Source organism: Cherax quadricarinatus, chromosome 24, assembly GCF_038502225.1.
Source record: "Cherax quadricarinatus isolate ZL_2023a chromosome 24, ASM3850222v1, whole genome shotgun sequence".
NCBI lineage: Eukaryota > Metazoa > Arthropoda > Malacostraca > Decapoda > Parastacidae > Cherax > Cherax quadricarinatus.
Window position 1 is genome coordinate 620,453 of NC_091315.1, and position 12,888 is coordinate 633,340.

Here is a 12,888-nt window from a genome sequence, read left to right on the forward strand (position 1 = left end):
TTCTATGTAACTGTATTTGTGTATACCTGAATAAACTTACATGTTTATAGAGGGGCCACAGATATATCAGATCACTTTCTAGTTGTAGCTACACTGAGAGTAAAAGGTAGATGGGATACAAGGAAAATAGAAGCATCAGGGAAGAGAGAGGTGAAGGTTTATAAACTAAAAGAGGAGGCAGTTAGGGTAAGATATAAACAGCTATTGGAGGATAGATGGGCTAATGAGAGCATAGGCAATGGGGTCGAAGAGGTATGGGGTAGGTTTAAAAATGTAGTGTTAGAGTGTTCAGCAGAAGTTTGTGGTTACAGGAAAGTGGGTGCAGGAGGGAAGAGGAGCAACTGGTGGAATGATGATGTAAAGAGAGTAGTAAGGGAGAAAAAGTTAGCATATGAGAAGTTTTTACAAAGTAGAAGTGATGCAAGGAGGGAAGAGTATATGGAGAAAAAGAGAGAGGTTAAGAGAGTGGTGAAGCAATGTAAAAAGAGAGCAAATGAGAGAGTGGGTGAGATGTTATCAACAAATTTTGTTGAAAATAAGAAAAAGTTTTGGAGTGAGATTAACAAGTTAAGAAGGCCTAGAGAACAAATGGATTTGTCAGTTAAAAATAGGAGAGGAGAGTTATTAAATGGAGAGTTAGAGGTATTGGGAAGATGGAGGGAATATTTTGAGGAATTGTTAAATGTTGATGAAGATAGGGAAGCTGTGATTTCGTGTATAGGGCAAGGAGGAATAACATCTTGTAGGAGTGAGGAAGAGCCAGTTGTGAGTGTGGGGGAAGTTCGTGAGGCAGTGGGTAAAATGAAAGGGGGTAAGGGAGCCGGGATTGATGGGATAAAGATAGAAATGTTAAAAGCAGGTGGGGACATAGTTTTGGAGTGGTTGGTGCAATTATTTAATAATTGTATGGAAGAGGGTAAGGTACCTAGGGATTGGCAGAGAGCATGCATAGTTCCTTTGTATAAAGGCAAAGGGGATAAAAGAGAGTGCAAAAAATTATAGGGGGATAAGTCTGTTGAGTCCTAGGTAGTAGGTTGGTAGAAAGCAACCACCCAGGGAGGTACTACCGTCCTGCCAAGTGAATGTAAAACGAAAGCCTGTAATTGTTTTACATGATGGTAGGATTGCTGGTGTCCATTTTTCTGTCTCATAAATATGCAAGGTTTCAGGTACGTCTTGCTACTTCTACTTACACTTAGGTCACACTACACATACATGTACAAGCATATATATATACACACATCCCTCTGGGTTTTCTTCTATTTTCTTTCTAGTTCTTATTCTTGTTTATTTCCTCTTATCTCCATGGGGAAGTGGAATAGAATTCTTCCTCCGTAAGCCATGCGTGTTGTAAGAGGCAACTAAAATGCCGGGAGCAAGGGGCTAGTAACCTCTTCTCCTGTATATATTACTAAATGTAAAAGGAGAAACTTTCGTTTTTCCTTTTAGGCCACCCCGCCTCGGTGGGATACGGCCGGTGTGTTGAAAGAAAGAAGTCTGTTGAGTATACCTGGTAAAGTGTATGGTAGAGTTATAATTGAAAGAATTAAGAGTAAGACGGAGAATAGGATAGCAGATGAACAAGGAGGCTTTAGGAAAGGTAGAGGGTGTGTGGACCAGGTGTTTACAGTGAAACATATAAGTGAACAGTATTTAGATAAGGCTAAAGAGGTCTTTGTGGCATTTATGGATTTGGAAAAGGCGTATGACAGGGTGGATAGGGGGGCAATGTGGCAGATGTTGCAAGTGTATGGTGTAGGAGGTAGGTTACTGAAAGCAGTGAAGAGTTTTTACGAGGATAGTGAGACTCAAGTTAGAGTATGTAGGAAAGAGGAAAATTTTTTCCCAGTAAAAGTAGGCCTTAGACAGGGATGTGTGATGTCACCGTGGTTGTTTAATATATTTATAGATGGGGTTGTAAGAGAAGTAAATGCGAGGGTCTTGGCAAGAGGCGTGGAGTTAAAAGATAAAGAATCACACACAAAGTGGGAGTTGTCACAGCTGCTCTTTGCTGATGACACTGTGCTCTTGGGAGATTCTGAAGAGAAGTTGCAGAGATTGGTGGACGAATTTGGTAGGGTGTGCAAAAGAAGAAAATTAAAGGTGAATACAGGAAAGAGTAAGGTTATGAGGATAACAAAAAGATTAGGTGATGAAAGATTGAATATCAGATTGGAGGGAGAGAGTATGGAGGAGGTGAACGTATTCAGATATTTGGGAGTGGACGTGTCAGCGGATGGGTCTATGAAAGATGAGGTGAATCATAGAATTGATGAGGGAAAAAGAGTGAGTGGTGCACTTAGGAGTCTGTGGAGACAAAGAACTTTGTCCTTGGAGGCAAAGAGGGGAATGTATGAGAGTATAGTTTTACCAACGCTCTTATATGGGTGTGAAGCGTGGGTGATGAATGTTGCAGCGTGGAGAAGGCTGGAGGCAGTGGAGATGTCATGTCTGAGGGCAATGTGTGGTGTGAATATAATGCAGAGAATTCGTAGTTTGGAAGTTAGGAGGAGGTGCGGGATTACCAAAACTGTTGTCCAGAGGGCTGAGGAAGGGTTGTTGAGGTGGTTCGGACATGTAGAGAGAATGGAGCGAAACAGAATGACTTCAAGAGTGTATCAGTCTGTAGTGGAAGGAAGGCGGGGTAGGGGTCGGCCTAGGAAAGGTTGGAGGGAGGGGGTAAAGGAGGTTTTGTGTGCGAGGGGCTTGGACTTCCAGCAGGCATGCGTGAGCGTGTTTGATAGGAGTGAATGGAGACAAATGGTTTTTAATACTTGACGTGCTGTTGGAGTGTGAGCAAAGTAACATTTATGAAGGGATTCAGGGAAACCGGCAGGCCAGACTTGAGTCCTGGAGATGGGAAGTACAGTGCCTGCACTCTGAAGGAGGGGTGTTAATGTTGCAGTTTAAAAACTGTAGTGTAAAGCACCCTTCTGGCAAGACAGTGATGGAGTGAATGATGGTGAAAGTTTTTCTTTTTCGGGCCACCCTGCCTTGGTGGGAATCGGCCAGTGTGACAATAAAAAAAAAAAAAAAAATTCCTAACAATGATTTTAACCCTAGTTTGGTTTCAGGCAAAACAAGAATTACCTTAGGGGAAGAGAGAGTGCTGTCGAGTGTATCGTCAGAGTTTGGTGACTGGTGCATGAGTAGGTCGAACAAGATGACAGAACCAAGTGAATGGCCACCCAGAGACACTTGTCCACTGAAGGCTGGGTTGCGCTCACAGAACACTGAGTACAAGCGATTCATCTCTGATGCTACTGTATCCATGATGTGCTGAAACAAAGTCAATTTTGACTGATAAGTAGAATAAAATCAGTCTTTATACATGCCTGAAACAAAGTCATTCTTTACTCAACCCTGGAACAAAGTCTTTCCCTACTCCTGGAACAAAGTCTTTACCCACTCCTGGAAGAAAGTCTTTCCCCACTCCTGGAACAAAGTCTTTACCCACTCCTGGAACAAAGTTAGTCTTTATGCCAGGCACTATATTAGTTTTAACATACTCCTGTAACAAAGTTTTAAGATACTCCTGGAATAAATAATAATAATAATGATGACAATAATCATAATTTATTTTGATATGATACATATTTGTACAAAGGAATATAACAGTTGGGTGTACATGCCAAAAGCCCTTTTAAATGCAGAGCATTTCAGGCAAACATGAAGCTAACTTAAGATTAATAAGGCAATAACAGTGCATATGGTCATTAGACAAGTTACAATGAATAAAAGAGTAAGGAGTATTCTATCAGGTAATGCTATATGGCTTTAAAAAGTCTTGGCTTTAATAAGTTTTGATTAACATTTGAGGTGAGTACAGATACCAAGAGTAAGTACATAACGATTGAAAGTTTTACCTATGTTCATGATACTGAGCAAATGCATGTATAGTTTTTACATATGTATTTATGATGGACTGGGATAGGTTATGGAGATAAGGTGTTTCCTAACTGTAGTTTTAAAAATGCTGAGCCAATGGTTCTGGAGATTTTTGGCAGAGTGCTCCAGATTTTGGGCCCTTGATGCAGGGAATGTCACAGAGATTTTTGTGCCTAGTATTGTGTCTATGGGTCCTATTGCAACTGTCAAGAAAGCACTTCAGGTTGGGATTCATATTACAATTGATTGTTCAGTAAATGTAGGTTGCACAGTAGTATGAGAGAATGTTTTGTTTATAGGTCTTTGAAGAGTGGGGCAAGGGTGTTGTCTAGCTGCGGATTTGTGTGATCATTTGCACCGCAACTTTTTGATGGGTTATTATTGGTTTTAGGTGATTTGTCGTTGTGGAACCCCAGGCACAAATTGCATAGGTGAGACAGGGGTAGATCAGAGAATAGTATAGTGTAAGTAGTGCTGTTTGTGGTACATAGTAATGCATCACTGAGAGGATACCAACTGTTTTAGAAACTTCTTTTATGTGTTGGATATGGGTGCCGTTATCAAGGTGCAGACCCAGGAATTTTCCCTCATTATATTTAGCAATAAGGGTGTTGATCAGCATAATGTTTAGTTGGTCCTCACTCACTATACTCTCAAACACAATGTAAATGGATTTGTCTATATTAAGTGTAAGCTTATTGACAGTCAACCAGGTTGCTACTTTTGCAAGCTCTTCATTAACCCTTTGACTGTCACAACCCAAAATCCTGAGGTGTCTCCTGGTGTCGAAAAATTAAAAAAAAACAAAAATTATTTTTCTTATGAAATGACAGAGAATCTTTTCCCGATGGTAATGACACCAAAAGAGCAAAATTTGATGAAAAACTGACGGATTACGCTCTCGCGAAGATAGCAACCTCGGTGATATTTACAAATCGGCGATTTCGCCTACTTTGAGCCCTATTTTCGGCTAATTCCATTGTTCCAGTCGACCAAACTCATAGCTATTTCTTTAGAACTCCATTTGTTCTATCGACTGAGTACAAGAAACTGCCCATTTACCGATTTCAACTGCCCAATAACGTGGTCAGAAATTTACAATTTGGCCAATTTCATGCAAACTAAAAAAAAATGCCAATTTCAAAATAGGATCCAGAATGAACAATACAGACATTCCTGGCTCTAAAATAACATTTTCTTTGTTCATCTGTCACGTCTCCAGGCCCCTCTGATATTACTCTTGCTTTCTATTTTGAATTTTTATTCAAACAAAAAATAGAAGATTTACTGTTATGCAGACTACTGCAATACTGTAATAATTGTATAAATAACATCAACCCATTCATGACTGCATATTGGAATGGCTAGTTGGACAGTTATTGGACAATGACATCATTTGTTTACTTTTGAACATTGGCAAAAATCAAATATTTCCCCTACTTTGAGCTCCATTTCAAGGTTCTTTTCATAGTAAAGCCAATCAAAATCACCTCTATTTCTATAATATGTTTTCCATTCTATCAAATGAGACCAAGAAAACAAGAATACAACCATAAATACTACATGAAAATACACCACAAAGTCTGCGTTTTAATCCAAAAACACGGTCAGAGTTTTTTTCCTCATTATGCACCGTGTGCTGCAGAATTTTTTTTTTTATACGGTGCACACTGACCACACAGACCCTTTCTCTCACATGTGGGCCTACCAGTTTTCTCCTGCTTGATTTGAAGCTGCTAGAATTTTTGAGTATACAGGTACCATCTGACTTTTGACCAAGCTTGGTTCTGACCAACCGGTCTTAAGTCAAAATGTACATAAGTCGAACCTTTGAAAATTGCCGACATACTGGGTAGGAAATAATCTCAAACCTTTCCTATATAAACTACCTACATAGTACTGTAATGTAATGTACAATCATTATTGCATTCTTTTTACCATAATTTACTTCTATTGATATATTTTAATCATTTATGTAATGTATAATATGTATACGTACATGTTAGTGAACTGTATTGTAAATTTTACATCTCATAACAGTACCATATGTTACCGTTATCTTTAAGTATTGTCGACACAGTGGAATGGGAGAATACCACTGGTAGTGTCATCGTGCCAGAATGTCCTATAACCTATACCCTAAGTAAAGAGAAACAACTCTGGAACATGTGTAATATGTATCCGGCTGGCTGGCTAGCCGGCCGGCAGGCCGGGTGGATGGGTGGTGATTGGTTGGCTGCCTGGCTTACTGAACTTGGCTGTCTCTCTATCTGTATCTGTCTGTCTCTATCTCTCTCTCTCTCTCACAGTTACACGTAAGTAAAGTTATCATACATAGCATAAGTTACCTAGGATAACCCAAAAATCCAGACAAAGTGCTATACAGTGGATCTGTGCTCCAGTGCCCTAAATTAATAATAATATTAATAAATATTATTATTATTACAATAATACGTATGTACTAATACTAATAATAATATTATTGTTATTAAACTATAATATAATAATAGTGTTCACTCATTACCTTAAAATATCTGTAGTCTTAATGTAGAGTGAGAGGCGAGTAAACAAGATTAAATGAATAAACGAGAGAGAGAGAGAATGAGTGTAGAAGGCTCGCAAGTTTTGTAAACATACTAGTTGTTGTTTTTGTTACCAGCCCGAACACGAATGGTTTTTGTTCATTCTGTCAAGCCGACCAGAAAAGCATCTCATATTTATGTTAATTTATATGTTACATAGCATGTTTATTATATAATTTTGAAAAAAAATCATAGATGGATTAAGCAAAATGTCTGTATTAACGTTTTACACACATTTAATGTGCCTCGGAGTGATTACTATTGTGTTATTATTATCATTATTAATATGGCGTCTTCAAGACCAATAACACTCTTAATGATTTTAATGTGTATCTGCACACCATCACAGGTGCAAGATGTGGAGTTTAAAGCAGTTAGGCTTACATTTATTCATTCTAGAGTGTGTATCAGGATTTTATGATATTTATATTGTTTATTATGCCATGTTAGATGAATTGTGATAGATAAATAAGCTGTAGAGCGATATTAGCGTCATATTTAAGATGTGACAACTCTGCTTCATGTGTAATACCTGTTGGTTCATGAGCGGCTCTGAGACAGAGACGAGCAGACAAAGACAGACACACAGGTAGACAGAAAGACAAACATACAGGTAGACAGAAAGACAGACATGCAGGCAGACTGAAAGACAGACACACTGGAAGACATAAAGACAGATAGACAGACAGAAAGACAGATACAGACAGGTTTATGTGCAACAGTGAAAACAAATAGAGAGTTCGAGAGTAAGAGCCTTTCTTGCCTTCTTGCCACAGTCTCCAGTGCAAAATTCAAACTTCCTCTTAGGGACCATGGTGAAATTTACTGTCCAGTTAGTACAGTTAATACAGTATGATGCTACTGATATGGCAGGGTTACTCAAACTGATGCTGCCTGCATGGCACATTGCCACTGCGAGTATCGTCAAATACTGTACAGCGGTATGCATCAGCTGGCCCAGCCCAGCTGCCAGATGCACGGTCTTAAGTCGAGTGGACGTATGTCAAGCAGGTCCTAAGTCGGATGGTAGGTGTATTCCTTACTGCTAGGCTTGGTGACCAAGGCATACTGAATTAGCACTCCCACAATGCACTGCGGCCTCCCCAATTTTTTTATAGTGCACACACTGACGACGCAGACCCATTCTCTCACATGTAAGCCTACCAGCATTCTCCAGCTAGATTTGAAGCTGCTAGAATTTTGGCGTATCAATACATCACCAACATTGGCTCGTAAGATGTATCTATATGGCACCAACAGTGAAAAGGTTAATGGAGAATTCACAAAATGTTTTTTAAGTCATGTGAAGCAACACCACCAAACTGAGGGTGAACCTGTCATTATATTCTTGAAGAACAACTAAACTTAATGCCCAGGAACTAGAAGGTGATCAGGTCTGACCCAAGGAATGTGCAGGTAGCTCAAATTCCTTGGATCAGGAGTCCTTGACTGGGACCAAGAGGTTCCCATGTAATGTACCTGGCAGTAGATAGGACTGTTGAAGAGGAGGACATCAAGAATGGTGTCATTGGTAAACTCCCTCAGTTTAGGGATGGATCGCAGGGTGATGGGCTTCAACTTCTCATCAATACCGGTGGCATCACCGTGCAGGGCCTGTATCAAGTACAAAGATAACATTAACTTTTCTACAGGACATCTGCAAATGATCTAGACAGCTGAGTAAGTTTCTGCAATGGTCCTGAGAACACATATTGAACATTAATAGTACATTATGAAGGCTAAACTTGGTGTAACCCAATAAAGTCAGGGTGAATCACTGCCATTAAGGAAAGTGGGTGCAGGAGGGAAGAGGAGCGATTGGTGGAATGATGATGTAAAGAGAGTAGTAAGGGAGAAAAAGTTAGCATATGAGAAGTTTTTACAAAGTAGAAGTGATGCAAGGAGGGAAGAGTATATGGAGAAAAAGAGAGAAGTTAAGAGAGTGGTGAAGCAATGTAAAAAGAGAGCAAATGAGAGAGTGGGTGAGATGTTATCAACAAATTTTGTTGAAAATAAGAAAAAGTTTTGGAGTGAGATTAACAAGTTAAGAAAGCCTAGAGAACAAATGGATTTGTCAGTTAAAAATAGGAGAGGAGAGTTATTAAATGGAGAGGTAGAGGTATTGGGAAGATGGAAGGAATATTTTGAGGAATTGTTAAATGTTGATGAAGATAGGGAAGCTGTGATTTCGTGTATAGGGCAAGGAGGAATAACATCTTGTAGGAGTGAGGAAGAGCCAGTTGTGAGTGTGGGGGAAGTTCGTGAGGCAGTAGGTAAAATGAAAGGGGGTAAGGCAGCCGGGATTGATGGGATAAAGATAGAAATGTTAAAAGCAGGTGGGGATATAGTTTTGGAGTGGTTGGTGCAATTATTTAATAAATGTATGGAAGAGGGTAAGGTACCTAGGGATTGGCAGAGAGCATGCATAGTTCCTTTGTATAAAGGCAAAGGGGATAAAAGAGAGTGCAAAAATTATAGGGGGATAAGTCTGTTGAGTGTACCTGGTAAAGTGTATGGTAGAGTTATAATTGAAAGAATTAAGAGTAAGACGGAGAATAGGATAGCAGATGAACAAGGAGGCTTCAGGAAAGGTAGGGGGTGTGTGGACCAGGTGTTTACAGTGAAACATATAAGTGAACAGTATTTAGATAAGGCTAAAGAGGTCTTTGTGGCATTTATGGATTTGGAAAAGGCGTATGACAGGGTGGATAGGGGGGCAATGTGGCAGATGTTGCAAGTGTATGGTGTAGGAGGTAGGTTACTGAAAGCAGTGAAGAGTTTTTACGAGGATAGTGAGGCTCAAGTTAGAGTATGTAGGAAAGAGGGAAATTTTTTCCCAGTAAAAGTAGGCCTTAGACAAGGATGTGTGATGTCACCGTGGTTGTTTAATATATTTATAGATGGGGTTGTAAGAGAAGTAAATGCGAGGGTCTTGGCAAGAGGCGTGGAGTTAAAAGATAAAGAATCACACACAAAGTGGGAGTTGTCACAGCTGCTCTTTGCTGATGACACTGTGCTCTTGGGAGATTCTGAAGAGAAGTTGCAGAGATTGGTGGATGAATTTGGTAGGGTGTGCAAAAGAAGAAAATTAAAGGTGAATACAGGAAAGACTAAGGTTATGAGGATAACAAAAAGATTAGGTGATGAAAGATTGAATATCAGATTGGAGGGAGAGAGTATGGAGGAGGTGAACGTATTCAGATATTTGGGAGTGGACGTGTCAGCGGATGGGTCTATGAAAGATGAGGTGAATCATAGAATTGATGAGGGAAAAAGAGTGAGTGGTGCACTTAGGAGTCTGTGGAGACAAAGAACTTTGTCCTTGGAGGCAAAGAGGGGAATGTATGAGAGTATAGTTTTACCAACGCTCTTATATGGGTGTGAAGCGTGGGTGATGAATGTTGCAGCGAGGAGAAGGCTGGAGGCAGTGGAGATGTCATGTCTGAGGGCAATGTGTGGTGTGAATATAATGCAGAGAATTCGTAGTTTGGAAGTTAGGAGAAGGTGCGGGATTACCAAAACTGTTGTCCAGAGGGCTGAGGAAGGATTGTTGAGGTGGTTCGGACATGTAGAGAGAATGGAGCGAAACAGAATGACTTCAAGAGTGTATCAGTCTGTAGTGGAAGGAAGGCGGGGTAGGGGTCGGCCTAGGAAGGGTTGGAGGGAGGGGGTAAAGGAGGTTTTGTGTGCGAGGGGCTTGGACTTCCAGCAGGCATGCGTGAGCGTGTTTGATAGGAGTGAATGGAGACAAATGGTTTTTAATACTTGACGTGCTGTTGGAGTGTGAGCAAAGTAACATTTATGAAGGGATTCAGGGAAACCGGCAGGCCGGACTTGAGTCCTGGAGATGGGAAGTACAGTGCCTGCACTCTGAAGGAGGGGTGTTAGTGTTGCAGTTTAAAAACTGTAGTGTAAAGCACCCTTCTGGCAAGACAGTGATGGAGTGAATGATGGTGAAAGTTTTTCTTTTTCGGGCCACCCTGCCTTGGTGGGAATCGGCCGGTGTGATAATAAAAAAAAAAATAATTAATAATGTCTGATCAAAGAAGAGAAAGGTAGCTGCATCCTTTCAAAGATACGGTACTATGTACCCCAAGCAGCTCTTCTTGCTTTTTACCAATCTCTCATTTACCCTTACCTCACCTATGGTATTTATGCATGGGGCTCAACTACAGCAAATCACCTTAAACCTTTAATAACCCAACAAAAAGCTGCAGTGTGATTGATTACCAACTCCTGCACTAGACAGCACACTCCACTGCATTTTAAGACCCTTAACTTGCCTAACATACAAAATGCCTACACTTATTATGGAATATCTTTTTCAAAGGGTAATGAAACCAAAAGTATGAAATTTGATGGAAAACTTGTGGAAATATTCTCTCACGAAGTTGGTAGTTTCTGCGATATTTACGCATCGGTGACTTCACCCACTTTGAGCCCAATTTTGGGCCGATTCAATTGTTCCAGTCAACAAAACTCATAACTATTTCATTAGTACTTCTTTCATTCTATTGATAGTGTACAAGAAACTGCCCATTTACCTATTTTAACTACCTAAGAAAGTGATCAGAAATTGGTAATTTGGCCAATTTCACACAAAATTCAAGACCAATTTCAAAATAGGGTATAGAATAAACGGGCCACCCTGCCTTGGTGGGAATCGGCCAGTGTGATAATAATAAAAATAAAAAAAAATAAACAAGGCAAACATTCCTGGCACTAAAATAACATTTTGTCTGTTCAGTAGTCATGTCTCCAGGCTCTTCTTATATTACGCTTGTTTTCAGTTTTGAATTTTTATTAACACAAAAAAAAAACACAGAAGATTTACTGTGATGCAGACTACTGCATTATTGTAATAATTCTACAAATAATATCAGTGACTTAATGAAGGCATATTAGACCTACCAGCTGATGTGAATTAGACATGTGACATGAATTGTTTACTCTTGAACATCGGCAAAAATCTAACATTTCTGCTACTTTGAGCTCAATTTCAAGCTACTTTCAGTCTCAAAACCAATCAAAGTCATCTCTATTCCTGTAATATATCTTCCATTCTATCAAACCAGATCAAGAAAATGAGAATACACCCACAAAAATTATATGAAAATACACTGCAACAACGCTATTTTATACCAAAATCAAGGTTAAAGTTTTTCTCCCCATTAGGCACTGCACAGGGCAGGATTATTTTTATATGGTGCATAATTTCCTCATCGACCCATTCTCTTCTATCTAGGTCCAAATTTACTATTCACTGCTTATCTGAGTTGAGCTCGTGGTGTAGAACTATGGCACAAACAGAGACTGCAAACCCGTAGAACTATGACACAGACAATGCAAGAGTTAATCATGTCCCCAGGCCTCTCCTATATTACACATGCCTTCTATTTTGAATACATCACACAAAAAAAATTGAAGAGTTGTCCTTTTTCTCGAATAATAAAATATAAACCAGAATGATTGCTCATGGTTTAAGGTGTCCCAATAATTGAATCGGACCTAGTAAATACCCACAAAACAGACTAAAGGGTGTAAGAGACAGATGTCCTCAAGAAAATTCACAAGCTGTGTAGAGGGTCATCTGAACTGTGTTGTCAGGATGCTTCTGCAAGATAGTGATTAAATAAATGATGGTAAAAGTATTTTCCCCATATCTCTGTCATCTCATTAACTTTAAAATTCACAGGACTGACTGTTACCTGGTAAATGTTAATATTTATACGAATAACCAAAACATATGAGATCTGAGTGTGGAAAATTAATGAGCACACCGTGAAGCAATATAGTCAAGCACTAAGTTTATTACTGTGTATAAGACTGCACATATCCTGGGGCTATTACTGTGTAAGACTGCACATATCCTGGGGTTATTACTGTAAGACTGCACATATCCTGGGGATATTACTGTAAGACTGCACATATCCTAGGGCTATTACTGTGTGTAAGATTGTACATATCCTGGGGTTATTACTGTGTAAGAGTGCACATATCCTGGGGTTATTACTGCATAAGACTGCACATATGCTGGGGTTATTACTGTGCAAGATGGCACATATCCTGGGGCTATTAACGTGTGTAAGACTGCACATAACCTGGGGATAATACTGTAAGACTGCACATATCCTAGGGTTATTACTGTGTGTAAGATTGTACATATCCTGGGGTTATTACTGTGTGTAAGAGAGCACATATCCTGGGGTTATTACTGTGTAAGACTGCACATATGCTGGGGTTATTACTGTGCAAGATGGCACATATCCTGGGGTTATTACTGTGTGTAAGACTGCTGGGGTTATTACTGTGTGTAAGATTGCACAAATCCTGGGGTTATTACTGTGTAAGACTGCACATATCCTGATATTACTGTGTTTAAGACTGCACATAGTTATTACTGTGTAAGACTGCACAT

The 12,888-nt window shown here is 39.7% G+C and overlaps 1 protein-coding gene across 11 annotated transcripts in view; it reads right to left on the reverse strand.

Annotated features, from left to right (window-relative positions):
• The window catches only part of LOC128690789 (phospholipase DDHD2), a 247,367-nt gene that overhangs the window by 62,215 nt on the left and 172,264 nt on the right, over positions 1 to 12,888 (reverse strand). For all 11 annotated transcript variants that reach the window (XM_070088148.1, XM_070088146.1, XM_070088144.1 and 8 more), the window contains 2 exons: positions 7,950 to 8,084; positions 3,091 to 3,279 (listed from right to left, as the gene is read on the reverse strand). In XM_070088148.1, the coding sequence (XP_069944249.1) occupies positions 3,091 to 3,279; positions 7,950 to 8,084 (324 nt within the window). The remainder of the gene's footprint in view (positions 1 to 3,090; positions 3,280 to 7,949; positions 8,085 to 12,888) is intronic.